A 27,500-nucleotide genomic window follows, 5' to 3' on the forward strand; every position below is an offset into this window, starting at 1 on the left:
CCGAGAACATTGCGTTATAGCAGCTTTCACCAGCCAGACTACTAGCTCCCTAAGCTCTACTACGGATGCTTATTGAATGGCATAGCCGAGCTGGAATACCTATATCCAAGTACGGAAACCCCGAGGGGATAAAATACATTCGCTCTTCACAATACTAGTCTATTACACTTGTACCGCGGGAGTGTTTTTTCACATTCGAATATTATGAGGGACATCGCGAACAGACAGAGGCTCATTCACAAAGCAGATAGAGGCGCTTGTACCGCGGGAGTGTTTTTTCACATTCGATTATTAATTTGCACGTTCGAATTCGCGTTTTTGGATACATTTCGAACGAATATTCGAACTTCGAATATTCGTTGACAGCCCTAACACACACACACACAGCAACACACACACACAGGGATGCCCCCTCCCTCCCAAGGCTGATGTGAATATCCTCCCATTTCATATTTCACTGCCTTACTGCTCCAGTATCATGGAGCCCTTGTTGGAGCCCGACGCACTGACACGTCTTCAGGGGCCGCCGGTCCCGTCCAGCACGTCCCCTGGCGCCGAACCAGGCTTCATTCATTTAACTTTTAGTTTCTCCGCAACGGTGGGATCAAAGGTCATCATTTCTCGGCAGCCCCAGTCGCTTAAACGGACCCGCAGAGATGTATGTAGGTTGTACAGCGTACCACAGGCCGTAGGTAACAAGATTCGGACAAGTCGTTTCACGGGACTCCCATTCTGGACGTACAATGATTCATTTCGAAAACAACTGAATCTGGGTTTGACAGGTAAATAACAATTTACAGATATGTTGGCGTTTCACTTATATCAGATGAACAAACGTCATCATAAACACGCCCTTCATTACTTCTGCTTACCCTTTACATCAAACATGACCATGTTTGATGTAAAGAGTAAAGCAGAAGCAGTTGTCGATATACATACTGACATGGTTTGTCTTTGGGAGTGTGTTGGTCCCTGTCCATTGCTGCGATGATGCTCTGAATCCAATCTTCCTTTGTTAGATCTTATCCAACACACTTCTCCCCTGCCAGTTGCACTTGTTCTTTGCAGTCGTTTGTTAATTAGAGCCTTAATTATATTTTACTCACACTGATAAACTAGTTCATTGGAAAGCTATTAAAGGGCTATTCCCCCACAAAAACAAAAAAATACAACACTATTCACGCAAGATTGACTGTTGAGAGGGCTTTGCATAGCTTACTAATCAAGAAATGTTGTCAAACTTTGTTAGGTGACGCAGTGTTTAGAGCCGTACAATGTGACTCGACCCACATGTAAATTAGGCCAAGAGTCTTCTGCACATGCTTCAGTTGCTCAGCGCAAGTTTTCTGGAACAGTGGAATGCTGAGACCTGTGTGATTTGTTCAAATTATGAAGGCCATACACACATTCACAGAGAATAAAGACCTGAGATTGTGTGCTATCTGCCTGGCACAATTTGAAAATAATACTTCAAATAAGTATAACTAAATTAAATAACAAACCCTAAATTCATTCATCCTTCTTTAATTGTTATATCACTTATTCATGCTGTTGCTGAAGTAATCCTCCAGATATTTATCACTTCTGCTTCATTCCAGATGGGACATTACCAAATTTTAAGTTTGACTTTAAATCCCAATTAGTTCAATTCAACCAGAATCATCTGAAAGATTTATGCACACAAGTAACCTTTCATATTTGAAACAAATTGATTCCCATCCTATCATTTGTCAAGCAAAATGAATATTATTTAGCTCATTTAGCTTTTTAGGTGTCCTTCACATTCATTTTAAGTTGAAGCACCTTGAGTCTGCTTCGTGCATTAAAAATGCTATATAAATAAAGTTCCCTTGCCTTGCCTGAGTCGCAATTCCACTGCTCCTTTCCACGCACCGGCCTCTTCTGAGACATTGAAGACATCCACACCAGTCATTACCCTCATCAGCAACACCAATGGAGGCTCTTTTGGCTTTTCAATTCACCCCTGATGAATAACTGATGTTCCAGTTGTTTTGTGGTGGGAGGCAGATGTTGGGACCTGTCACTCATTTCCCCCTCTGCGGTGGTGGATGTGTCTCCCTCAATGTCAGGTGATAGGCAGTTCCTTCCACCTGCTCCTCCCCTCACCCTACACCCAGGTTCCTGTGTGTGTGTGTGTGTGTGTGTGTGTGTGTGTGTGTGTGTGTGTGTGTGTGTGTGTGTGTGTGTGTGTGTGTGTGTGTGTGTGTGTGTGTGTGTGTGTGTGTGTGCATAAGTATGTGTGTGATCCATGAATAATGAAAGCTGTTTTTTCTGGAACTATGTAGCGGCAGGGGCACCCCGTCTTAAAAAACGAATTTCCCTGAGCTGTCAGACTCATGTGGCGACGTGATGGAGGGGTGGTTAGCATAAGTGTATGTGTGTGTGCGTCTGTGCGTTTGTGTGTGTGTCGTGTACCATAGACGAAGGAGGAGGTAAAAGTCTGACTCTTTCGCCCTAGGTGGGAGAAAGAGAGAAGAAGAGTGAGAAAGGGCGATTAAACTGAGAAAGGATTAAACTGAATGGACGAGAGAGAGACAGTTTTTGTAGACCGATTCATAAAGTGGAATGTTTGGATGTACATAAAGGAGCTTGGATCTTAGTATTCAATGGGTGTATGCATCAATGTGTGTGTGTGTGTATCTGTTTGCTTTCAACAGCGGAAGATGAGGACTTCCGACGCTACTATGCATCATTGTTTGCTGTCCCCACCACTAGGGGCAGTGTGGGACCCACAAGCAACTCCCCTGTGTCTTGCCTCACCATAGAAGTGCTGAATGAGGTCAGAACCAAAGAGTCCCCCATTAAGCCTCGTCTCCAGCCCAGTACATAACCTGTCTTCACTAGCATACTACATTTAGACATAGAGACCCAGAGGTACATATGCACACAAGCCAACGGGAATAGTGGAGGATTATTCTCATTCTCACCTTTTATTTCCTCAGCTACAGAAACAGTTTTCTTTTTCTGGTTTCATCCACAGAGTAGCGAGGAGTTACCAGAAACCACTGGTGGTGAACCAACCATCGACCGCAGCGCAATGTGAGAAGCTACACATCATCCTGCCCTGGCACGCACACGCACGCACGCACGCACGCACGCACGCACGCACGCACGCACGCACGCACGCACGCACGCACGCACGCACGCACGCACGCACGCACGCACGCACGCACGCACGCACGCACGCACGCACGCACGCACCCACCCACCCACCCACCCACCCACCCACCCACCCACCCACCCACCCACCCACCCACCCACCCACCCACCCACGCACGCACGCACGCACGCACGCACGCACGCACGCACGCACGCACGCACGCACGCACGCACGCACGCACGCACGCACGCACGCACGCACGCACGCACGCACGCACGCACGCACGCACGCACGCACGCACGCACGCACGCACGCACGCACGCACGCACACACACACACACACACACACACACACACACACTTGTGCACATACATTGAAACACACTCCCTTACCGACCTTGGCATGTAGAGAATCCACAGTTGAATTGCATCACATGAGTGTTTTTTGTAGAGGTCGCTTCTACGACGGCTCGATGCGATTAGCGTAGGAGCACGCAGGAAGATTCAAAAAAGCCCGTCTCGAGGGACATAAACTAAGGGAGACGCACGGAGGGAAGGGATAATCAAGCCTAGAAAGCACAGGCAGAACGGGCTGCTGCGCAGGGATTTCTTTGAGGGCTATCGATTCCGTGAACAACTCGGAGACCTTCCCCTCTTTTATTATTGATCGCAGCCTTGATTCAGTGCTCTGTAACTTATCGCTGTTGTAGTCTGTGCTGCCCGAGAGATATTTTTAGATAAACACCAACACTGACAGCCGCTTGACCGCGGTTTGTTTCGGGAAACACCAAAACAACATTCTCCAAGGGGGGTAGTTCTCAGAGAAAACACCCGCAACCCCACCTTTGCAGTATGAAGGAAAAAAATCCTTTCGCAAATGCTACACACTTCATAACATCATCGTACTTCTCTCACTCAGGCGTCCTTCCGGGCAATGTTGCTCCAATAAAGAAAGTGAAGCAGGCGCCCTGGTCGGCCCCCTGCAGCTTCACTCTTTTACCTCTGGTCGGTCGGGACCTGCAAAGCACTCGTCAGTGTCAGCAGATTCTACAGAATACAAAAGTCTTCGTACACAGCTTTCTACAAAACGTAAGCTCACACTTCATTTATTTTTTGTCTATTTTATCGGAACGGATTGCTGTGGGATTTAGGAAAAAGAAATCGAATGGCATTCAGCAAAACAACAGTGAGTAGCGATTCATTTTAAGATTTGTGTCTGCAACGGATAGTGCTTAAGTCTGGCAAAAATACAAATCAACCCAGGCGGCTGCAGCATATAAATGGGGTCCCTTAAGTTGCAAACAATCCACCTATAACATCTGAATGAATGCAAGATGATTCCCTCGCATTGACATTCTGGTCGTTGTACATTTTTCATTTGATTCCAGAACAAACAAAACAGAACCAAATCTTATCCAAAACATGCACGTTTTTCTTTATTTTTTGTGGTTACATAACGTATCTTGTCGCCGGTGATAAACAAATACATTCCTTACTGTGTTTTTCATTTCCGGCATGGCGTTAAATCCTGCGTGCCAAGTTTTCCATTTGATTGTGTGCATTGTTGCTCACCCCCTGCAATTCTTATCATGACAGAGTTCTCCTCGTCGCGCGGCCCTACAGGCGCTTATCCGAGGGCGGCCGAGACGACCACGGAGTCGCCCCGGAGACCCGCCTCAACGTCACCAGGGTCCCCCGTCCCTCCCAGCGCCAGAGTCCACGAATCACAGGCCCCCGCGCCGTCGTCTCCCACCGCCTCCCTGCGTCTCTCCAGCCGATCCCTCCCCCCCTGCCCCGCCGCCTCTCCCCTCTGTCCCAACACCCGGGGGTCCCCTCCCCCCACCCACCTCTCCCTTCGCTCCACCTTCACTCTGACGCCGTTGACCTCCGTCGACGTAGCTCTTCTTCCCGAGGTTGACCCGGAGACTCTTCCCCCGGCGGCGGCGGGCGTAGAGGGGCCGGCGTCCCGGGCCGCCTCGTCCCTCAGAGGGTCCGCGGACTCGGCCCTCTCACCCGGGCGATGGCGCTCCACGCACCCCCTGCCCCCTGTCCCCCCGGTTTCATCCGATCCAGAGGAGCGCCCCCCCACCGTCACCTCACCGCCAACCGGGGGGCCTCCCTCCCACCTCCCTTCTTCCCCCGAGGTACAAACCCCCAGCCCCAGTCCTCCGAAGCGGTCATCGCCCTCACCCGTCCCGCCCAGCGGCCTCACAGACCAGGGAGGCAGGCCAGTCGGCCAGGGGGGCCGGAGGTCAGGCGGCTCGTCCGTGAACCACCCGCCCGCTCCGGCTCCTTTCACACCGGGGACCGCTGCTGAACCCTGGCGGGTCCGCGCGTCCACACCTGATCCAGAGGATCCGTTGGTTTCCCGTCCCTCTGAACTCGCGCGCGGGGGCCGAGGTTCGAGCCTTCCATCCTATCCAGATCTACACTGTTTCCAGGACGATCCCCCGAGCCGTGATAATGGCAGACCCGGAGGCTTCATCCAAACAGACGAGGAGACATCTGGAACTGGAGGTATGTCCTTGTGTGTCGGGGCGAGTGTGTGTGTGCATGTGTGTGGGTTTGCATGTGTTAACAAGGTTTTTCTCCGCCTTTAAGTTTGTACGTGAATCTAGGTAAGAATTGAGGATTGATATGGATTTGAGGTTACGGTTCGGTCATAATTGAATTTAGTGATGGGAAGGTTGTATTTGCCTTACGCAATGAACGCTGATCAAAAGAATAAATGCATATTGTGTGCGCTCACACAATATGAAGCATAATTCCTGCTGTGTTTTATTTTTCATTTTGTTGCTTTCTTCGCCTGGGAGTTTCGATTAAAAGCCGTTGTTTACAGGAATAAAAGGCTGGGGTTTAGACAACAGAAGCAATCTGTGCCAAGCTGTCAAAGCCAATTTATGGTCCATGAATTTAATAAAAAAATAAATATATTATTTACAAAAGTTAATACCTTACATAACGCTGCAACATATTGCACTATGAGGAATAGCCATGTTATTTCCCTATACACACATATGTCTCCAAAGGTTTGCAGGTAATGAAGTTCTGGTCACCAATAACACTGACACACTGACACAAACACACACACACACACACACACACACACACACACACACACACACACACACACACACACACACACACACATAGTGTGTGTGTGTGTGTGTGTGTGTGTGTGTCACTTTGGGCACTTTGGGCCAAAAACACCCAAGAGAACAGTTCCCTCATCAATGGTTTCTTGGAATGTGTTTTCACACTACCACTGTCAATCTTCCTCTATATTTCAATTTGAAGATCATTCCTTGTTATTTTTGGTATTCAAATTTGAATCATGAAATTTAGAAATCGTATTACCCATGCACCTATACACAGCCTTATGAATTGTAAATGCCACTATCAGCATTTGGTTGTTAAACGTTCTGTCCTCTAGAGTGCATAGTACCAATAACAATTGCTTTCTTGCTAGTTTATATTAATGTAAGCCAAAGCATGATATTATAATAAAATCACCAGTAGATGGCATTTATGCAATTACCTGCGTTGTCCGTGGTGAAGGAGAGAACTGACAGGAATCGTGTTGTAAGGTACTTTTACATTGAACGCCAATCATTCGTTGAGATTTATACAATACAATAATAACAAATCATTGAGGTGAATGGAACTGTAGGCCTCGCAAATAATTCAGTTTTAACCGATCATATTCGTGTATCTTGTCATCATTGCCACTGTTTCAGTCGTAAGACATGGCGGAGCTAACGGCCTACATACGTTTTTCCTAACACAGTGTTCTTGCTGCATCCATAGTGATAAACTGCAATCCTAGACCTATAATATTGCTACCTCTAATATGTATTAAACATCAATCTCGATAGCAGTCGGCGCTACAAGCAAATTTTTAATTGCACCTCTGTATTTAAAGATAGGTTGCTTTTAATAAAATGAAAGGGTGCAGTTGTATCGCAACAGTCAACTTTCTCCGAAAGAGTGATAATAGCCTTTTTTACTTAATGAACAGGGAAAAATTCCTCAGAAACAAACGTCTCCAGAATATGCATGTATTAAAGAATGCACACCCACTTATCATAATCCCCCTCATCCGCGAACAGCCATTCGCTACACTATTTTACACTTGGATTAAAAAGTACAACTCCAGTATAATTGAATTGTCTAAATACATGGGATATCTTAGTCAAAGGACTGGGCCTAAGCTCGTCTTCACTGGTCAATGTAGGTTGAGTATTATACACGTTTTCTCATGGGGTGAATGTTAAAGGAATATGCCACATATTTGAATCGTGGCAGATTTTTTAACCTGCGTGAAAACGTTATTGTTCGTGAGGCGTGACGTGGCAAACTCATTTTGTTTTCACAGAAGACGAGATTCGCTTACGTTAGCCAACACAAAAAATATAGAAAAACGTTCCAGCAGCCCTAGTTTTACACACGCACACACAGACATACACATATACACGCACAGACATACCCGCACACACATACACACACACCCACCCACACGCAAATACCTACATAAACACACACACGTTTGCAAATAACCACACACACACACACACACACACACACACACACACACACACACACACACACACACACACACACACACACACACACACACACACACACACACACACACACACACACTCACACACTCCCACACACTCCCAAACATGCAGCCAAAGACCAATTGTTTCTAATTGCACGTTGTTGTTTTGGCTGATTTTGTATTTGTCTAGCAGCGCTTAATACGAGGGAATGGGAACTCAATCATCGCCAAGGTCGAGAGAACAGCATTCCGGGTTGTCTTTTGACAATAGAGCTAGAACACGTTGGTTTACCGACGCTAAGCAAGTTAAACCAAGGACAGCCCGGCATTAGGAACGACCGAATCCAACTCAATTTGAGAGGTTATTTTCTTTGGGGAAGGTTTGTAAACACATTTAAACTTGGTTCAATGGTAGCAACTTGCTTTCAGGTTCACTTCCTTCCATCCAAACAAATGTCCCATCACTACGCAAGAGGCGACAATGTAGAAACGGAAAGAGTCCCAGGGAGCCCGAGGCCTTGCATACAGAGTGACGTCCTGCTGGGTCGTAGTGGAAGGCTGTCTGAGCCAGGCTTTCGGACAGTCTTTGGTGTGTTTCCGTAATGTCTTCTTTTCTCGCCTGCAGACGCCGAGGATGACATGTCTATCGACAGCCTGGGACTGACGCTGCATGACGGAGCCTCCTCCGATGAAGACGAGTTGGAGGAGGACGGTGGGGGGTCAGGCGAGTGGCGGTGGAGGGATGAGGACCTCGTCCGCGCCTCTAACGCAACATCAGAAGGTTCCCTGGTTCCTGAGGGCTCTGGATCAGAACAAGAGCCAGACGCAGAGACAGGCGAGGCCGGGTTCCAGTCAAAGCCGTCCAGGGTCAGTCTGCTCACCCCCTCCTCCCCTCTGTTCCTCTGCCATGTTCCCATAGTGGAAAAAAAATGAATCACTTTTTTTGTATTGTTGTCTTATGTTTTGTTGGTAGACGGTATTGTCTGCTTCCGACTTTGGAAGCAGCTAGATGATTTTAACAATTTGAACAAAACAACAGGTTTAAGTGACATTTTGTTGCAAAACAAGCCTAGCAATTGATTTCCACACAACTAACTGATACTGATACTGAACTATTTCACCGCGAAAATGAAACGCTCCTGAATAACACAAAACAAGACAAAAAATATAAGAAGCTTTAAGTGTTCACAAAGGTTTACTCCTATGAAAAAAATTCAATAGAATAAAATTGACCGGTGTGACCGTATCCAAATGGCATAGCACCAGCAAAAATGAGTACACGTAGCGTGTTGCCATCACTGCTAATTGCCTTTGATATCTCATCCACGGCTCCGAAACACCCAAGGCTATCGCGTTGAAAGCATTACCTTGCCAGCGCAGAGAAAGAAAAGAGCAGACAGGCATTGAGACAGAGGGAGGGATTAAGAGTTAGTTTTAAAAAAAAGGAAATCACAGATGGAATGCTCCTAAATGACCTTTTCCGATTCCTGAGAGCTTCAATCTCTTTTTCTCTGGTAGACTTTGTATTACTTCTTTCTCTGCTCTCTTTATCTCCTTCCGTATAGTACTCTGTAACCCTCTCTCTCTGTCTCTCTCTGTCTCTGTGTCCGTCTGTCTCTCTCTCTTTCTTTCGCACTCCAAAACAGAGAAATACAGATGGAAGAAAACACGCTGTGATACAGCAGCAGATAAAGAAAAGTGGGAGCAGAGAGTGAGAGGAAGAGAGAGACAGAGAGAGATTTTCTTGGATTTCTCCTTTCCATGCAACTTTTATCCCTCCTCCTTCTTTCTTCTTTAACTCGTTCATTTTGAGTCAACTCTCTCTCTTTCTCTCTCTGTTGCTCTCTTTCTTCCACTCTCTGTTTTCTGCTGCTTTAATTTTCACCATGAGGGATTCGGGTCTCCAGGAAGACAATTTAGCTATGCAGTCTGTCTCTCTCTCTCTCTCTCTCTCTCTCTCTCTCTCTCTCTCTCTCTCTCTCTCCATTGTTGTTCTTTTTTCGCTTCTCACTCTTTTCTTTCCCCCCCCCCCTCCTCCTCCTGGTCCTTCTCCACTCATTCTTTGCGCTCCGTCCCTCGTGGTAACAAACACAATACTCCCTAAAGCCCCAATGCCCCCCCCCCCTCTCCCCCATCCCCGTCTCGTTTGATTCTGTGTCGCGTTTCCCCGAGATCAGTGTCCTCCGCCGTCTCCTGGCGCTACGGCTAGCATGCTAATACATCCGATCTAATCTCAACAGTGCCTCCTCCCCTCCCCACCCTCAACTCCACCGGAAAGGGGTGTGTGTGTGTGTGTGCTTGTGCCTGTGCCTGTGCCTGTGCCTGTGCCTGTGTGTGTGCGTGTGCATGTGCGTGTGTGTGTTGGAAGGCTGGATCGGGTTGGCCGTGGGGTTGTGAAGGCGAGGTGAATTGGGGGGCACTCTTTAACTGGAAGTCCAGCGTCTAAGTTGTCCCGGGCAGCTCTGCCGGCTGGGGGAGGGGGGGGGGGGGGGGCAGTTAATTGAAAACCAATTCATCCCACGGGAAACAATGAAACCTAATGTGTGTGTGTAGTTAGAGTGGTGGATGGTTGTTTTGGGGCCGTGTGTCTGTCTGTCTGTGTGTGAGTTTTACTCTCCAGGGAAGATACCCTATTCTTATTCATTCAAGCTGGTCGACGGACAGGAAAGCACTCTGGCTGTTTATTTTTTTATTCAACACTGACTTACCTGGTGTGATAGAGGTTGAACTCGCATTGAATGTTAATTTTCTAAATTTGAATACATAGGGTTGTGGCGGCAGCCACGGGCCCTTCAGCTCCATGGCTGGCTCGTTGATTCCTTGCTCCCCCATACCTTATTCGTCTACGCCTCTTTTCATGTCTCCCTCTGATCTCCACTCAATGGATCTCTCAGGTCGTCACTCCTCCTGGGCACAGTGGGCCTACTTCACACAAAAAGTATTTTGCTAATATTCAGATCGATTTCACTGCAGAAAATAAAATGTAAAACTCACGATTATGATGCCAAAAATAGCAACGTTGATGCAGAAAAGCGGTAGAGGCATCGACCGGATATTGAGCTTGAATGAGCTGGCCCTTCATAACCGATGTGGGGAAACACTGCGCCAATCAATCAATGTCGGGCTAAATTTCCCTTTCTCCTCCTCCAACTCTCTTTGTGTTGCGTTCAACGTGGCGGTGCCCTGCGTTCCCCAGGCGCTGCAAGCCTTGGCCCAGAGAGCTTCCTCTGGTCAGGAGCGGCGTGGCGGCGGCCTGGATGGGTTCCTGACTCTGGGTTTGGACCTCCAGTCCACCAGCTACGGCGGTCCTCCGGAACACACAGAGCCCAACGAGGAGAACCAGCGGGACCCAATGCAGCCGCCGGGCCCAGACACATTCCACCCAGGTGGGTCAGGAATGTCCTGTGGTCTCCGTCTCTTATCTTGTGTGTGTGTTTACGAATATATAGTTACATTGTGTTGTTATATTAACATATCTAAAATATACGTATGCATATGTACATGTACAGTGTTTATACACGTCGATCTATATATGTGTTTGCAGGTGTATTTGTAGATGTATAGAGGGATTATCAGTCTACGTCACTCTACGTCACTCTCCGCTCTACGTGCATGTCGTTGGCAGAAAGTGACGAGAGCGACAAGAGCCGCAATCATGTCTTGTTGTGCGGTTGGTTGCACAAACCCTTTTAATAAGACTGATTATCCCATTTATTCTACTTCTTGTTTCTACTTCTTGCTAATAATTATGCTTTTTCATATTCGTATTGCATGCTTATTAAATGTATACTCTGTTTGAGTTCATATCCCTCAAAAAGTAGTCCCCTTTAATTATGATCGATCAAACATGTTTTTTACACCTCGAAGGGCATTATCCCGCTTATACAATGGTCACTTGCCAAAGAAAATAAATAAAGATCATTCATTTATATTTTCAAGCGTTTTACAATCCAAATATATATTTTTATTTGGATGGACCGTGGCTAAAACTTGGCAACGGGAGGTGTTCTAGTCCCCTGAGCTACGAGCCAGAGAGCTAACGTTATGGATTGTACATATTTATAATTCGAAATTCGTCCAAGCCTTTATGCCACGGTCTATAGCATGTTACCTCGTTGTCTGATTACAGTTTAATTCATTTTTCACAATTTACCAGCTCTCGTTTTGAAGAATAATCACCTCACCATTCATTTCAACGGGAATCGCGACGGTCTATAATTTCAACATAAAGTGTACATATTTATAATTCGAAATTCGTCCCAGCCTTTATACCACAGATACTATAGGGTCTGTAGCATAACCACATTTTCTGATTACAGTTTAATGTAATAGTAAGCTGACAACATCGCTAATTATCACCGCAACTGCAAACTAAGCACACAGAGATAACCATGACAACCGGTCAAACAAATTTTATTTTTGCCATCTTTCTGCGTGCGCATCCGCCATGTTGATAAACAAATAATCCCCCTATAGATTCTCAGATCAAACTTGCCTGAGAAAGTGCCCTGCTGCTGCAGATTCGATTCTGTAGATTACCTCTGTGTCAGACTTGCCTGGAGATACTTTCCAATTTGCAAGCGTTATTCATATCACAAAGGCCTCTTAATGGGATTTAGAACAAATATGTAAAAGCGTAGAGCTTACAAGAGAGATGAAAATGAGTTTTACACCCAGAGGAGCCACGGCTACTCTGTGGAAGTGAGGGAAACGGGACAACCCCGGATAATTTACTGCCGGTGGTCCGAGGGGATGTTTCCTAAAATGCCTTTGTTTTTGTGGTAGGGTTGTGTGTGTTTGCCTATTGTGTCTGTGTGGTATACCAATGCGTCTGTGTTTGCCTGGATTCTGTATCCGTTTCCTCCCAAATTTGAGTGCATTTGTGCAGAATTTGACTGTTTTTCAGCTACGTTTTATACTAGCTTGTACAATTTGAAATACTCCCAAGGTAGCACAACATTCCAGTATTTTTGTGTCATTTTGTTCGCCGTTTTCTTTCTACATCTTCTGCTCAGAGCTGTAGACAGAGCTGTCTTTGGCATTTGTGTGAAACACTTAGCCGACCTCAACTCCTTTACCTACACAAACCGACACAAAGTCACACCTTGTTGGATGTCTGCCAATCTTCCCTAGCATCACGTGGCCCTGACTAAACCGAATCCTTGTTCAACAAGTGATGCCGTGTCCAACTGTAGACCTTGCACTTTCGGATGTCACGCGTGTCATGGAGAATTTTAATGGATTTGATTCTTTGTAACCCTACAGAAGACAATTCAAATTGCATCTTCCCCGATCCACTGATATTTGGTACTTGTGTTACATTACTCAATACAAATGTGTTGATCTTGTAGTGTTGTCCAAGGTGTCCCTCACCTGACCTCTACCATGTGGATGCTGTGGTATCCGGGAATGAAGAATGCGCCGGGATTCAGTGAAACACGTGGCAACGGATGGTTTAAGCCGACTTTCGGCGTTTATTTCAATAAACAAAGAGGATAAGGGTGCGCTTGGGTCTCCGTGAGCCTCAAGCCTCTGCAGTCCACGCGTCTCTCTGCCTCTGCCGTCCATGCTTGTCTCTGCCTCTCTTGTAGTGGCTCCGGGCCTTTCTCCTCCCCGCCGCCAGGTGTCCCCCATCCCGCTGATTGGGGGGAAGGACCCGGTGCTCTCCGTCGCCGGCTGGTGGGTGGGGGTGGTACACCCCGTCCTTCACGGTTCCGCGGGCCCGTTCAGGCCGAGGCTTCAGGGGCGGGATGCCACACTCCCCCCCCGTTTGCTCAAGCCCCTGGTCTCCGGGGAACCCGCCCAGACAGGCATCCCGACGTGACAGGGCGTCGGCGTTGGCATGCTCCCGGCCCGGTCGGTGGTCCACCCGGAACCGGAAATCCTGGAGAGCCAGGAACCACCGTGTCACCCGGGCGTTTGTGTTCTTGGCCCCCGCCATCCACTTCAGGGGGGCGTGGTCGGTGACCAAGGTGAACTCCCTCCCCAGGAGGTAGTAGCGCAACTTCTCCAGGCACCATTTAATGGCCAGGGCCTCCTTCTCTACGGTGGAGTAATTGCGCTCGTTGGGGAGGAGCTTCCGGCTGACGTAGGTTATTGGGTGCTCCTCTCCGGCCCGGACCTGGGACAAGACCCCCCCAAGTCCCACCTCCGAGGCGTCTGTGTGAACAATCACAGGGAGGTTAAAGTCAGGTGTGATTAGTACCGGTTCTGAGCACAGAGCCTCCCGGAGCGTCTTGAACGCCCGGTCCGCCGCCTCTGACCAGGTAACCCGGTCTGGTAAGGCCTTACGGGTTAGGTCGTTCATGGGGCTGGCCAGCGTGGCGTACCCGGGAATGAAGCGCTGATAGTAGCCCACCAGCCCCAAGAACGCCTTTACCTGCTTCTTAGTCCCGGGTTGCGGCCAGGCCCGTATGGCGGCTACCTTGCCTTCCTGCGGCCGCACTGTCCCTCTCCCGACCCGGTACCCCAGGTACGTCGTCTCCTCTCTCCCGAGGCGACATTTGGCCGGGTTAGCGGTGAGGCCCGCCTTGCGCAGCTCTCCCAGCACGGCCCTTAGCTGGCGGACGTGGATGTCCCAGCTGGGGCTGTAGATGATGATGTCATCGATGTATGCCGCCGCGTAATCCTGGTGGGGCCTCAGGAGCTGGTCCATCATCCGCTGGAATGTGGCTGGGGCGCCGTGTACCCCGAAGGGGAGGACGGTGTACTGGTACAGTCCCCCCGGGGTGGAGAACGCCGTCTTTTCCCGGGCCGCCCGGGTCAACGGCACCTGCCAGTACCCCTTGGTCAGGTCCAGGGTCGACAGGTACCGTGCCGGACCCAGGCGCTCGATAAGTTCGTCGACCCGGGGCATGGGGTAGGCGTCGAACTCCGATGCCTCGTTCAGCCGCCTGAAGTCATTACAGAACCTAAAGGTTCCATCCGGCTTGGGCACCAGGACCACCGGGCTGCACCAGGCGCTGCGTGACTCCTCTATCACGCCGAGCTGCAGCATTCGGCGCACCTCGGCCCGTATGGCCTCCCTCCGGGCCTCTGGGATCCTGTAGGGCGGAACCCTTACCCTTATGCCTGGTGCCGTCCGGATGTCGTGGTGGGTGGCGGCAGTCCTCCCCGGCAGGTCGGAGAACACGTCCCGATGCTGGAGGACGATCTCGTCCAGGTCGTGTCTCTGGGCCGGGCTGAGGTCCTCCCCCACCGGGACCTCCGGGATCTCCTGCCGGGCCGCCAGGGACAAGGGAGCGGGGTCGGCGGGTGTCGGCTCCCCACCCCTCCACTGCTTCAGGAGATTGATATGATATAGCTGCGTCGGCTTCCGCCTCCCTGGCTGGCGGACCCGGTAGTTCACCTCGCCCACGCGTTCCACCACCTCGTAGGGTCCCTGCCACTTTGCCAGGAACCGGCACTCCGCCGTGGGGACCAGGACCAGGACCAGTTCCCCTGGCTGAAAGGTCCTCAGCTGGGCTCCTCGATTGTAGACCCTCGCCTGGGCCTGCTGCGCTTGCTGGAGGTGCCTCCGGACGATGGGCCACACCCGGGCCATGCGGTCACGCACCTGCTCCACGTGGTCCACGGTGGTGCGGTGGGGGGACGGCTGGCTCTCCCAGGCCTCCTTGGCGATGTCCAGGATCCCGCGGGGCCTCCGCCCGTACAGCAGCTCGAAGGGGGAGAACCCGGTGGACGCCTGGGGGACCTCCCGTACCGCGAACAGTACGTGGGGTAGTAGTTGGTCCCAATTTTTCCCGTCGGCCTGCATGGTCTTCTTAAGCATCTGCTTAAGGGTCTTGTTAAACCGCTCGACCAGGCCGTCCGTCTGGGGGTGGTACACCGAGGTCCGGAGCTGCTTCACCTGCAGGAGCCTGAGGACCTCCTTCATCACCCGTGACATGAAGCACGACCCCTGATCGGTGAGCACCTCCTTTGCTATCCCCACCCGGCTGAAGAGGAGCATAAGTTCACGGGCGACCGCCTTGGTGGTGGCGGCGCGCAGGGGAAGGGCCTCGGGGTACCGGGTGGCGTAGTCAACTAGCACCAGGATATAGCGGTGGCCCCGGCTGGTCTTGGGAAGGGGGCCCACGATGTCTAAGGCCAAACGCTCGAAGGGGGTCTCGATGATGGGCATGGGAATGAGGGGGTGTCTAGCGATGGCCCGGGGGGCTACCCGCTGGCACTCGGGGCATCCCTGGCAGTGGCGCTCAACATCCCGCTTGACCCCCGGCCAATAGAACCTGGCTAGGACCCGCTCCCGGGTCTTGTCCATGCCCAGGTGGGCCCCCAGGAGGTGGGTGTGGGCCATAAAAAGCACTTTACTGACGTAGGAACGGGGCACCACTAGCTGTTCCCTCACTCCCCCCTCCCCGGAGGCTACTCGATACAACAGACCCCCCCTGGTGCTGAAGTGCGGGTGTGGTGTGTGACTCACCGAGTCTCGGGCCTGCCCGTCATGAACCAGGACGTGGCTCCAGGCGTGCTTGAGGGCCTCATCCTGGAGCTGTGCGGTGGCGAACTGGCCGGGTCGGGACGAGCCTTCCCCCCCCTCTGGTAAGAAGTCCGAGAACTCAGTAAGGGGGGAGCTCTCCGGGTCTTCCGGTGGGTCTGGTTGCTCGGAGGCTGTGAGGGTCTCCGGGGTGTCGGGGGTAGGTTCCGGTGTCGCGCGCCGGGGTCCCCGGTGGGGAAGGTCCGTTCCCCTCCGATCCCTCGTCCTCCGCCGTCAGCTCCCCCGGGGACGATGGGCGCCGGGTGGCCCCGTAGGCCTGCCGAACCCCCCGCGCCCCTCTGCGGGGAGGGCCTCTCCAGCTCCGTAGCTCCCGCGTCGGGTCCCACAGCCGGTGGAAAATCGGGCAGTCCCTTCCGATTAACACGGGGACCGGTAGGTGGGGGACAATCCCCGCCCGGATCGTGAATACCCCATGGGTGGTGCGGACTACCACGTGGCATGTGGGGTATGTCCGGATGTCCCCGTGGACGCAGGCCACCTCCATCGGATCCCCGGCCTTCCCGCCCGCCAGGTCGGGGCGAAGGAGGGTAACCGCACTGCCGGTGTCCAAGAGGGCCTGCGTGTCCTGGTTCATTACCCGCGCCGGGATGGTCGGACTCCCAGATGTTCCCTGCGTCCAGCAGGTCGCCAACATGCACGTGTGGTCCGCCCCCGGGTCCGCGTACGCTGACGGCATCGACACATCACGCCCCCTCGGGCAGTAGCGAGCGATGTGGCCGTACTGGCCGCACCCGAAGCAGCGCCGCACCTCCCGGTTCTCCGGTACTCCGCTCAGTGGGGTGACGCCGGGAGCCGGGTTGCCGCTGGGGGGCCCCCTCGGGGCTTGGCCGGTCACGGCGCGCCGTGGGGCTGGGGCGGACCCGGCGTTCAGGAGCTGGGCCACCTGCCAGTTCTCCAGCTGGAGGACCAGGTCGTCCACGGTGGCAGGGTGATGGTGGGCCAGCACGCGGCGGGCGTCCGGCGGGAGTCGCCGCAGGGTGTGGTCAATGATCACCCGGTCGATCGGGCTGGGGCCCTCTCCCGCTGTCAGCCACCGCTTCACCAGCCGGCTGTGCTGGGCGATCTGGGTGCGCACAGCTCCCTGCGCGTCAAACCGCCAATCCTGCGCGCGTTGCGCGCGCGCCGCGAGGTTGTGGCCGTAGTAGGCCAGTATGGCCTGTTTGAGCGCCGGGTACTGGCGGGCGACGTCCGCCGGCAGGTCCTGGCTCGCCTGCTGGGCGGGTCCGGTGAGGAACGGCGCCACAATGTGCGCCCACTGCTCCTCTGGCCAGCCTTCCCTCTGTGCGGTCCGCTCGAAGACCTCGAGGTAAGCCTCCACGTCGTCTTCCGGTCCCAGCTTCGTGAGGCGGCTGGTCGGGGCGGCGGTCGGCGCAGCACGGACGGCGTGCTGGGTCAGCCGCAGAACAGCTTCGCGGAGCAGGGCGAGGCTCTCGGTGGTCTCCCGCTGGTGTTGCTGGGCAGCCAGCGCCGCGGCTCCGTCCGGGTTCTGCATGGTGGGGTAGTAGTAGTGGGAACGCTCAAGATGCCTGCATTCTCCACCATATGTGGTATCCGGGAATGAAGAATGCGCCGGGATTCAGTGAAACACGTGGCAACGGATGGTTTAAGCCGACTTTCGGCGTTTATTTCAATAAACAAAGAGGATAAGGGTGCGCTTGGGTCTCCGTGAGCCTCAAGCCTCTGCAGTCCACGCGTCTCTCTGCCTCTGCCGTCCATGCTTGTCTCTGCCTCTCTTGTAGTGGCTCCGGGCCTTTCTCCTCCCCGCCGCCAGGTGTCCCCCATCCCGCTGATTGGGGGGAAGGACCCGGTGCTCTCCGTCGCCGGCTGGTGGGTGGGGGTGGTACACCCCGTCCTTCACGGTTCCGCGGGCCCGTTCAGGCCGAGGCTTCAGGGGCGGGATGCCACAATGCGTACATAGCACAATCTCTAGATGACAATGTGCAGCTTTACACGTTGCCGTCCTACTATCTTTGTAAGGAAAGAACTATGGAGGTAGATTTGTGTCTTTATTATGCAATCAAAAAATGTTTTATTGCAAGTAAAATAAAGTTGATAATAAATTATTAATGGGAATCCAAAAGTTTTGTTTGTAAATCCAAAAGTATTGTTTGCGAATCCAAACGTTTTGCTTGCGAATCCAAAAGTTTTGCTTGCAAAATCAGCTCAACAGCAAGCAAAGCTTTTGGATTCGTAAGCAAAACTTTTGGATTCGCAAGCAAAACTTTTGGATTCTCAAACAAAACTTTTGGTACATTTTTTGATTACATTTATTTTACGTGCAATCATTTTTTTTTGACTGATGTGTTGATAGCTTTGCTCTCAAATCATTTTTTTTTATTGCTGTGTGGAAAGTTTTGCTCTCAAACCTATTCTGTTTGATTGCATAATAAAGACACAAATCTACCTCCATAAAGAACACTTTAAATAAAATGCAAACCACAATTTTTTTTATATGGGTATCATCAAACAAATTGTATGTTAGGTGATTTTTTTGGTTATTAAGGCTAGAAACCTACAGTCTATAAAATAAATGTTTTGATATTATACAGAAAAATGTATGTCGTCTTGTTAAAAAATTCAATGCATCTCAATTGTTCATATGTATAGAATATGTGTACATAGGTTTTACAACTTATCGTTTTAATTTGAAGTAGCCACCCACCCATGCAGGCCAGTTTAAGGCAGATCTCTTGGTTGATCTGGTTAACTGTTGCCCCTTTACTCAACCCTCACATCAAACCCTGTAGATCCTTCCAAGCGATTCCTCTTCGTGGTTTCCCTCAGTGGACTCCCTTCCTTCATCATTAGTACAAGGATATCCAAACATTATGATAATATCTTTCTGCCCTTATCCTTATGTTTGCACTACCAACATGTTTGCCGTTTCACATGTAGAGGGCAGTGGGAGGCTTATTGTGTTCTAAGGGTAATCATTTTCATCTGCACAGAGGTGCAGCCAGGAATCTTGGTAGAATTCATTTTGCAATTACTCTATAATCGTGTAATATAATAAATAGCACAGACTACTGCACACCACTGCTGTTGTGGGGATTTTTCCAGGTAGAGGAGCTTGTTTTTTCGTCTAATCGCCTCCCATTGGACCATGCACTGTGTGCACATCTAGACAGCTTATAATGAAGCAATTTGTATTAACTTATTAATATTGATTACATCATTCAATATGAATATGTTTAGATACGTCAGTGGGCAGATAAAACCTGTGGGGGCTTTGCCAAGAAGTGTTTCGGTTATCATCGGCCTTTCAATGCCTTGTGCTTGATGAAGTGCAAAACCTCTCAAGCCAAGGCGTTATTGTATGGTATCAATTTGCGTTGTATAGACGTCTGTCTTTTAGGGCTGGGCGATAAACTGATTTAATCGATTAATTCAAGTGTGTAGCTCCCGTCGACTTGTTTAAATGAAAATCGGTTTTCTCTTCAACATCCGCAAACGCTTCCCTCTCAGCTCCCGTAGTTCGGAATGGGCTCAGCCCTCCCCCCGCACAGAGCGTTTGTATCGTGAGGGTTTCATTCCGTCTATACGAGCAGAGGTGTGCGCCTGCAGCCAGAGGGGGCGCCAAAATACCTATTCCCCACACAATATTATGTCGTACTTCATTGATAACCGCTACGCAGCGCATTTACTGCATTTACTGCTCGTTTTCACATTACGAACTATTGTGAATTCAAAAAAATCTAGACTACATTATATATTTAAAATAAATATGCATAATAAAAATTGTCTTAGGGGTGGCAAATGGGGTGGCAAAGAATGATTTTGGGGTGGCAGTAGCCACCCCTCGCCACCCCATGGTGGCGCCACTGTTTACAATGGCAGGGCCTGCCATAATGCTTTTTTATGCAAATCGATTTAAATCGGAAATCCGATTTTTGGTGAAAAAATCAGGGATTTTTATTTTAGGCCATATCGCCCAGCCCTACTGTCTTTACTTCTGTATGCCTTGTTGTGTATACGCGTGTCACTGGTCTCTTCAGTGCAGAATTTCAAAATACCGTATTTTCCGCACTATAAGGCGCACATAAAAGCCTTTAATTTTCTCAAAAAAACGACAGTGCGCCTTATAATCCTGAGCGCCTTATATATGGCGAACACACGAACACTGGCCCCGTCCACACAGAGCCGAAATGGGCGAAAACTATCCGATTTCGTTGTATGCGGTTCAGGGATATCTCCGTAAAGACGGAGTCATTTCGAAACCGCATCGAGCTGTAGAAACGCTGTAGTAAATATTCAATGCGCTGGTTCTCCACAGAAAAAGTGGAGCGCATCAAAACTACGCGGCGTGCGCGCTGAATACAAACATTCAGTCACGAGGAGATTCAACCTTTTAAATTGAGCAGAAATAGTTTTTAATGTACAGTTAGTAACTACATTTATCTAGGGGCTTTATTTAAAGCTACAAAAAGAATACAAATAAAATAATAAATATTTAAAATTCAACGCAACTCTGACGTCCCCCACCTGGTGGGGGGCTAATGCCATAATCGTTTGCGTTTCAGACGTCCACACGAATCCTAACACGAAACCGCATAGGTCCGGATAGATTTGAAACCACCTACGAGGGTGGTTTCAGAAATGTGCGGTTTTCGGGCACCGGATTCGCCGGCTCCGTCTGGATGGTCGGCGGAAACGCACAAGACTTATGCGGTTTTACCAAAAAATCGGCTTCGTGTGGCCGGGGCCTTAGAAGGCGAACACACGTTCACCAAGACGGGGAGACAGCGCCAGGCGACTTACGCCACTATCTGCCAATGGATCGTGGATGCCTGGGCTGAGATATCATTCTCAACTGTGGTCCGAGCTTTCACGAAGGCAGGAATAATCACTGAACTGCCAGGCAACAGCAGCGACACTGACACAGATAATGACGAGAGGGAGCCGGGTATGTTGGATGCCGTAGGCTACTCGCCTAGCTGTTCAATTCGGACATGGAAGAAGAAGAATTCGAGGGATTCGTGGATGGGGAATGAACTGAAAAAGTGAGCTTTCCGTGTTATACGTAACTGAACAATGTGAGTTACAATGAGTTATGGGCTAACGTTTGAATTAGCGGTATCAGACTGTGTTTCTTTTATGTGTTTACAACTGAACAAGGCTGCGATATATGGTTAATATGCACATTAACGTTTGAACATCGTTACCATGGGAGTGAACGGAGTTGTCAGAACGCTTAAAGGACAATTCCGGTATTTTGAACATTGGGCCCCCTTTCTGGTTTGTTTAGGATGAAATAGAGTGGGTGACACCGAAATTTGAACTATTAGTCCTTTCTCGGGTATTTGGCTCATTTTGAATCGCTCCTGCCTGCTTCACAATGGTTGTCTGTGTGCATACACAAACCTGTCAACCCAGCAACCCTAAACGTTCGTTTTCAAAAATGTGCAAGTAACCGAGTGGTTAGTGGCATTCGTGAAGTTTAAAAAAAAATTATCGGCGCAATACATGGTTTCCATCCGTGTTAGTTGCTAAATGGAACTATTTTTTCAGATACCTCACAACCGCATATAAACTTCCGCACAAGGTCCCACTCCGTGCAGCACCTACTTTCGACTTCCGTCGGCATCTGCCTGCACTTCCCACAGGCACACCACCCGCCCGTGATCCTGGGGACCGCTGTAGCCGGAGCTTCAGGCGCCTCCGTAGCCCTAGCCTCCATCTCTCGTAGCTCCTCTTGGGTGAATTCTGGTTCAAAACGATATCCTCTGCCGTCAAACTCAAAATCGAGTGCGTCCTCCAGAAGCCACCTTTCATAATCCATTTTCAGTGATTTTCTATGTGATTTTCCCTAATCCGAGGTGCTCACGGTACATGACTTCAAACCAACGTAAACAGCCCACCTTTCCGGTTCGGCGGAGTAATATCATCGTGCAGTAATGAGTCTTCCAACTGAAATCAACTGGCGATAAATGTGCAATAAAACACGACAGAAACCATGTATTGCGCCGATATTTTTTTTTTTAACTTCACGAATGCCACTAACCACTCGGTTACTTGCACATTTTTGAAAACAAACGTTTAGGGTTGCTGGTTTGACAGGTTTGTGTATGCACACAGACAACCATTGTGAAGCAGGCCGGAGCGATTCAAAATGAGCCAAATACGGAAGGTAGGACAATTAGTTCAAATTTCGGTGTCACCCACTCTATTTCATCCTAAACAAACCAGAAAGGGGGCTCAATGTTCAAAATACCGGAATTGTCCTTTAATAAAGTTTGACTTTATCTGACTGTTTTGTTGACATTCCCTTTAGCACAGCTCGGTCTAGTGGATGCATAACGCAGTTATCAGACTGCAGTCAAACGTTTGACTGCAGTATTTTCTATTCTAAATTCTAAATTCTAAAATGGGCTATTCATTGAAGGTGCGCTTTATAATCCGGTGCGCCTTATATTGCGGAAAATACGGTAAGTACTTTGTCATTATGCTTTTCCCAAAAAATCTATATTTTCCAAGGACAGTTAATCAAGCTCTATTATATGGGTGAGGTGTGACTCCTAACACCTTGTTATTGGTCACCCTACCTGGGAATGTAATGCGAGTGCAGAGTTATTGGGCACTCGCTTGGCTACCTAGACAGGTGCTAAATGTCCTCCACCCATTAAAGAACACATTGGATTTAAAGGAACATCATTTTCAGATGCTATGCACACCTTGATAACCCTTAAAGATACAATTAGAAGTAAATTACGGTTAACATTCTGTTGTCAAAAACTTTGAATAAATAAATAAGTAAAGCAGTGCTCTGTCTGCACCAGCCCTCCGGCTTCTCTAAGAGGGCCCCCGGGATCCGGACCCACACCTCCAAATTGGATCGGACCTAAGATAATGGCTTCTCAGAAGGGAAACAGTAATTTCTGCAGCCACATGTTGCTCAATGCACTGCCTAGCAGCGTCCGAGACTGCAGCATTACAAGAGGTTCACTCAGAGGTTACTGTTTTGATTGTGCACAGGTTTTTATTTTCATTTTTTTTTTTTTATAATTCAAAGTTTAGTTGCTCAAGTAGATTGCTTTAACCCGGAATGATCTCATCAAAGGGGGCTCCCTTCGGCAGCACCCCCCCCCACCCCCCCCGCGCCTCCTCGTCTGCTGCTGGTTGGCTTTGAGGAAGCCGCCCATCCCCGGGTTTTTTTGGCTCACTCTGGAGCCAGCGGCGGCTAAACGAGACTGACAGAAGAGCCTCCCGCAAGGACGCTGCCCCCCCTCCCCTCACCCCCTTCCGGTTCTCTCCCCTACCCTCCCTCTCTCCCTCCCTATCTCCAGCCTCTCGCACCCCTTCCTCGCTCCCCCCTATCTCCTCCTCTCTTCCCTCTATCTCCTCCATCCCTCTGTCTCTCCCTTCCTTCCCCTCTCAATCTCTCCCTTCCTGTCTCCCCCTTTCTCCTCCCTTCCTATCTCCCTCCCTCTCTCCCCCTCACTCTCTCTCGCTCCCTCCCTCCGTGTCTCTCTCTCACTCCCCACTAACTCTCACCCTCCCCACCTCACCCCCTTCCCTCCCTCCCTGTCTCCCCCCCTACCCTCCCTCTCCCCCTTCCTCCCTCCCTCTCCATCTCTATCTCCCCTTCTCTCCCCATCTCTCTCCCTCCCTCCCTCCCCTCTCACTCTCTCCCTCCTCCCTCCCTCCCCCCTCACTCTCTCTGCCCCTCTCTCTTCCTCCCTCCTCCCTCTCACCCATCCCCCCCTCTCCCTCCCTGCACGCTGCAGCCAGACGCTCGAACAGCGAGTTGCCTCCACTGCCGTCGTTAAAGCGGCAAAGTTAATGAGGGAGAAAGGTTAGAGAGGGGGAATATCACCTTGACAACGGCCCACATCGTTTATGCCCCGCCATCGCTCCATCTGTCTCCTGTTTTTATTTTTGTATTTTTTTTGGGAGGAGGGTGTTTTTTCTCGGCACGGCTACGATCCAACAGGTTTTATACCTTTTCACCTTTCTTGTCCTTCCAATCTCTCTCTCTCTCTCTCTCTCTCTCTCGCTCCCTCTCTCTCTCGCTCTCGCTCTCTCTCCCTCTCTCCCTCTCCCTCTCCCTCGCTCTCCCTCTCCCTCTCTCTCTCTCTCTCTCTCTTTCTCTGTCTCTGTCTCTGTCTCTCTCTCTCTCTCTCCCTCTCCCTCTCCCTCTCCCTCCATTTACCTCTTTCACCCGCACTCTGCAAGCCAGTCAGTCAGAAAATGAGGTTGTTAGGTTGCAGCCACTGTGTGTGGGGCTGTTTGTTCACACAGAGAAAGACTCAATCAGAAAGGACGGACCTGCCATTATAGACAACCAGTTCCAACGGTATGCTAAGCAAACAGGAAGATAAATCCAACAGGTTAGGTGTAAGCACAAATAGATGGATAGATATATCTTTACATGGCACACTGACTACCATTTAGTTACTTAGCAGATGCCTTTATCCAGAAGGCCATGGAATCTAGGTACATGTCTCTGTCTTCAGTGTCAGCATGAAGCAAGTATCAGATCTCCTGTTGACAGCAGTCATTGGGAGATCGATCCTGGATCCAATCTCCAGTGCCCCTATGTATCCATCTTGTGCACAGGATGGATGCATGAAAATGGACCGCAGGCAGGTAGAGCGAACCACAAGGCCGTGCACACAGACAAGCAAGCAGGCAGGCAGAGTCAAAGGCTGGTGGATGGTCTGACCAAGAGTGGCAGGACAAGACATACAGGGTGAGCCTTGCAGCCATCCAGGGAGACAAAGCAGCCAGTGGCCAGAGCAGGGCAGAGGATCCATTCATCCCGACAGACTGAGAGACTGGCGAAACGGGACTCAACTGGCATCTTTATCGCCGCCCTTATCCGGGCACGTTGCTCACTGTCCATGGAAAATCGCTGCCCTTTCTTTTTCTTTTTCCTCATCTGATGGCAAAGCGAGAGTGATCTCTCCTTCTATTTTACCCCTCTAACGAAAAGCTAATCTGATTTCCATCTTGTTTTTTTTCTCTATTTTGTCTGCACATGATTCAGGCCAGTTACCGATCGGGGCCACGCCTCGGACGATCAATCCCATCAATTGATTGATTGGCCGACTGCCAGAGTGGAAGCGATTCCCTGTGTTGCAACCATTGGGTTTTTTATCTCAACTGTCCTGGGCCGGCTCCACCCCCTTTCAAGCAGTAACAGGCTCGGACTGGATTACGGTCACATGGTTGCGATCGCTATCCGAGGCTATTAGGTAATCGGGGTCAGGTTGATTGTCGTGTCATTAACATGCACGACCCCCAGCTCACTTCACAGTCTCTGTAAGGATGTTAAGTCCTTGAGGAGACTGCATGCGCTCCAGTGTTCAGGATTGTTATTTTTTTTGGATTGGGATCAAGGTTCCCCTGATTATAACCCTCTGCCTTTATCACGCTGGCGCACTAGACACATTGTTTATGCCTGAAGGCGGGGGGCTGGTCTCCGGCGCTGCACCGGCGTGTGTGGGGCTCTGGGTGGCGCTCAGAGGAGCTCAAGTGGAGCTCAAGTGGCGCTCAGAGACGGCCGGGCGGAGCTGGAGACGGCTGTGAGGAGGGCGGTCATTTCTGTGTGTTCACGGGGAAGAAATATTTTTGTTTACGAGGATTCTTGTTGAAACGAGGGTTGGGTTTAGCGCGGTCACGCACGGCGTGGCCTTCGCAGGAACTAAATAGTAAATGGACTGCATTTATATCGCAATTTTTTGTAACCAGTGGCCACCCAAAGCCCTTAACAATATTAGCTAACATTCACCCATTCATTCACATGCCGACGGCGGCGTCAGCCATGAAAGGCGACAGCCAGCTTGTCAGAAGCAATTAGGGTTAGGTGCCCTGCTCAGGAACCCCTCAACACTCCCGATAATATAATGATAATGTACTTTATTTATCAGACCTGTCTGACAAATAAAGTATATTATCATTATATTAGTAACCTTGTGGTTACTAGCCAACCCATTCTGCCTCCTGAGCTACGCCTGCCCAACTTGCGAACCGTGTTGTGAAGATGGTTGGGTTGTTTGTGTTGATTTTCCCTCATGCTAGGTTTGTGTATAATATTAATATTAACAAGCATGCTGGCTCATATTAATTCTGTTTTAATTGCAATTGTAATCAGGTAATGTGTGTATGCACTCGTATGCATATTTCTTTCACTGTTCACCATTTCCCAGTTGTTCACACTGTTGTCACGCTGTTTGCCAGGGAAACAGCAGCTCACCCAAGGAAAAGCAGAAACAAAGCAAAATCACAAAAGGAACCGCTGAACTGCCAGCTTAAGTTTGTCCTAACAGTGACCCCGCCAAATAGCCCACCCAATCATTTCTGGGCCTTGGCAATCCTGTAGCCTAGGTCTGGTTCCACCGCACTGAAACACAATAGCTTTCAGAGTGAGGTAAAACGAATGCCACACGCCATCTGCAAATGCCATATCGACCAATTGGCTGTGGTGTAATCGAGGGTGAGCACTGAAAGGCCTCTTCCAGGAGAGGGGGGCAAAAGGGGGATGTGACAGAGGACAAGGTGGTTAATGCTTATAATATGTGTCCTTTTTACAATCTGTTGTTGAAGGCATTTTTTTCTCTCTGTTCTTATTTGTGCTTCTCTCTCTCTCTCTCTCTCTCTCTCTCTCTCTCTCTCTCTCTCTCTCTCTCTCTCTCTCTCTCTCTCTCTCTCTCTCTCTCTCTCTCTCTCTCTAAGGGGCAGTGAGCTGGAGGCCCAGTAGTAGTCTGCGAGCCCGTGCCCAGGAACACCTGGTTAGCACCGTGATGAAGGACAGCCAGAGTCGGCCAACCGGTGTTCAGCATCGCTCTGCCCCGCCCACTGTGAGAAGAGACATTTCTACTTACAAGCCAGGATTATCAGGTGCGTGTGTGTCAGTGCGTTGTTGTTTGTGGGCAGGTGGCTAAATTACTTTTTCAGACTCACACTTTCATTCCACCGCCGACATATACGCACGCATGCAAAACTCTGATCCAACGGCAATTAATACACTTCTCATTCCTGCATACCACTACACTTTCCTGGCATTGGGCAGGCAGGTTTTATAAAAAGATTTTAGTCACACACACACACACACAAGCACACATGCGTGCACACACACACGCACACACACACAGATTCTGTGACGGTCCAAGAATTTGTCCTCTCATCATTTGCGTCTCTCGGATGTGGGAAACATTGCAGTAATCTGCTCACTCTGTTACACACAGTCACACTTCCTCAGGCCCACATTAAGACAAGCACATTCACGCACACACACACACACACGCAAACACACGCACTCGCACACGCGCACACACACACACACACACACACACACACACACACACACACACACACAC

General features: G+C 50.0%; 1 protein-coding gene across 4 annotated transcripts in view; it reads left to right on the plus strand.

The window, feature by feature from the left end:
• zbbx (zinc finger, B-box domain containing) overlaps nucleotides 1–27,500 on the plus strand; it is a 65,171-nt gene that overhangs the window by 31,739 nt on the left and 5,932 nt on the right. For 3 of the 4 annotated variants that reach the window (XM_030337037.1, XM_030337039.1, XM_030337038.1), the window contains exons 12-18: nucleotides 2,679–2,800; nucleotides 3,002–3,060; nucleotides 4,041–4,210; nucleotides 4,718–5,638; nucleotides 8,311–8,552; nucleotides 10,882–11,071; nucleotides 26,857–27,021. In XM_030337037.1, the coding sequence (XP_030192897.1) occupies nucleotides 2,679–2,800; nucleotides 3,002–3,060; nucleotides 4,041–4,210; nucleotides 4,718–5,638; nucleotides 8,311–8,552; nucleotides 10,882–11,071; nucleotides 26,857–27,021 (1,869 nt within the window). The remainder of the gene's footprint in view (nucleotides 1–2,678; nucleotides 2,801–3,001; nucleotides 3,061–4,040; nucleotides 4,211–4,717; nucleotides 5,639–8,310; nucleotides 8,553–10,881; nucleotides 11,072–26,856; nucleotides 27,022–27,500) is intronic. The other variant, XM_030337040.1, reaches the window with a different exon arrangement.

This window comes from Gadus morhua, chromosome 16 (assembly GCF_902167405.1).
Source record: "Gadus morhua chromosome 16, gadMor3.0, whole genome shotgun sequence".
In the NCBI taxonomy this organism is placed as follows: domain Eukaryota; kingdom Metazoa; phylum Chordata; class Actinopteri; order Gadiformes; family Gadidae; genus Gadus; species Gadus morhua.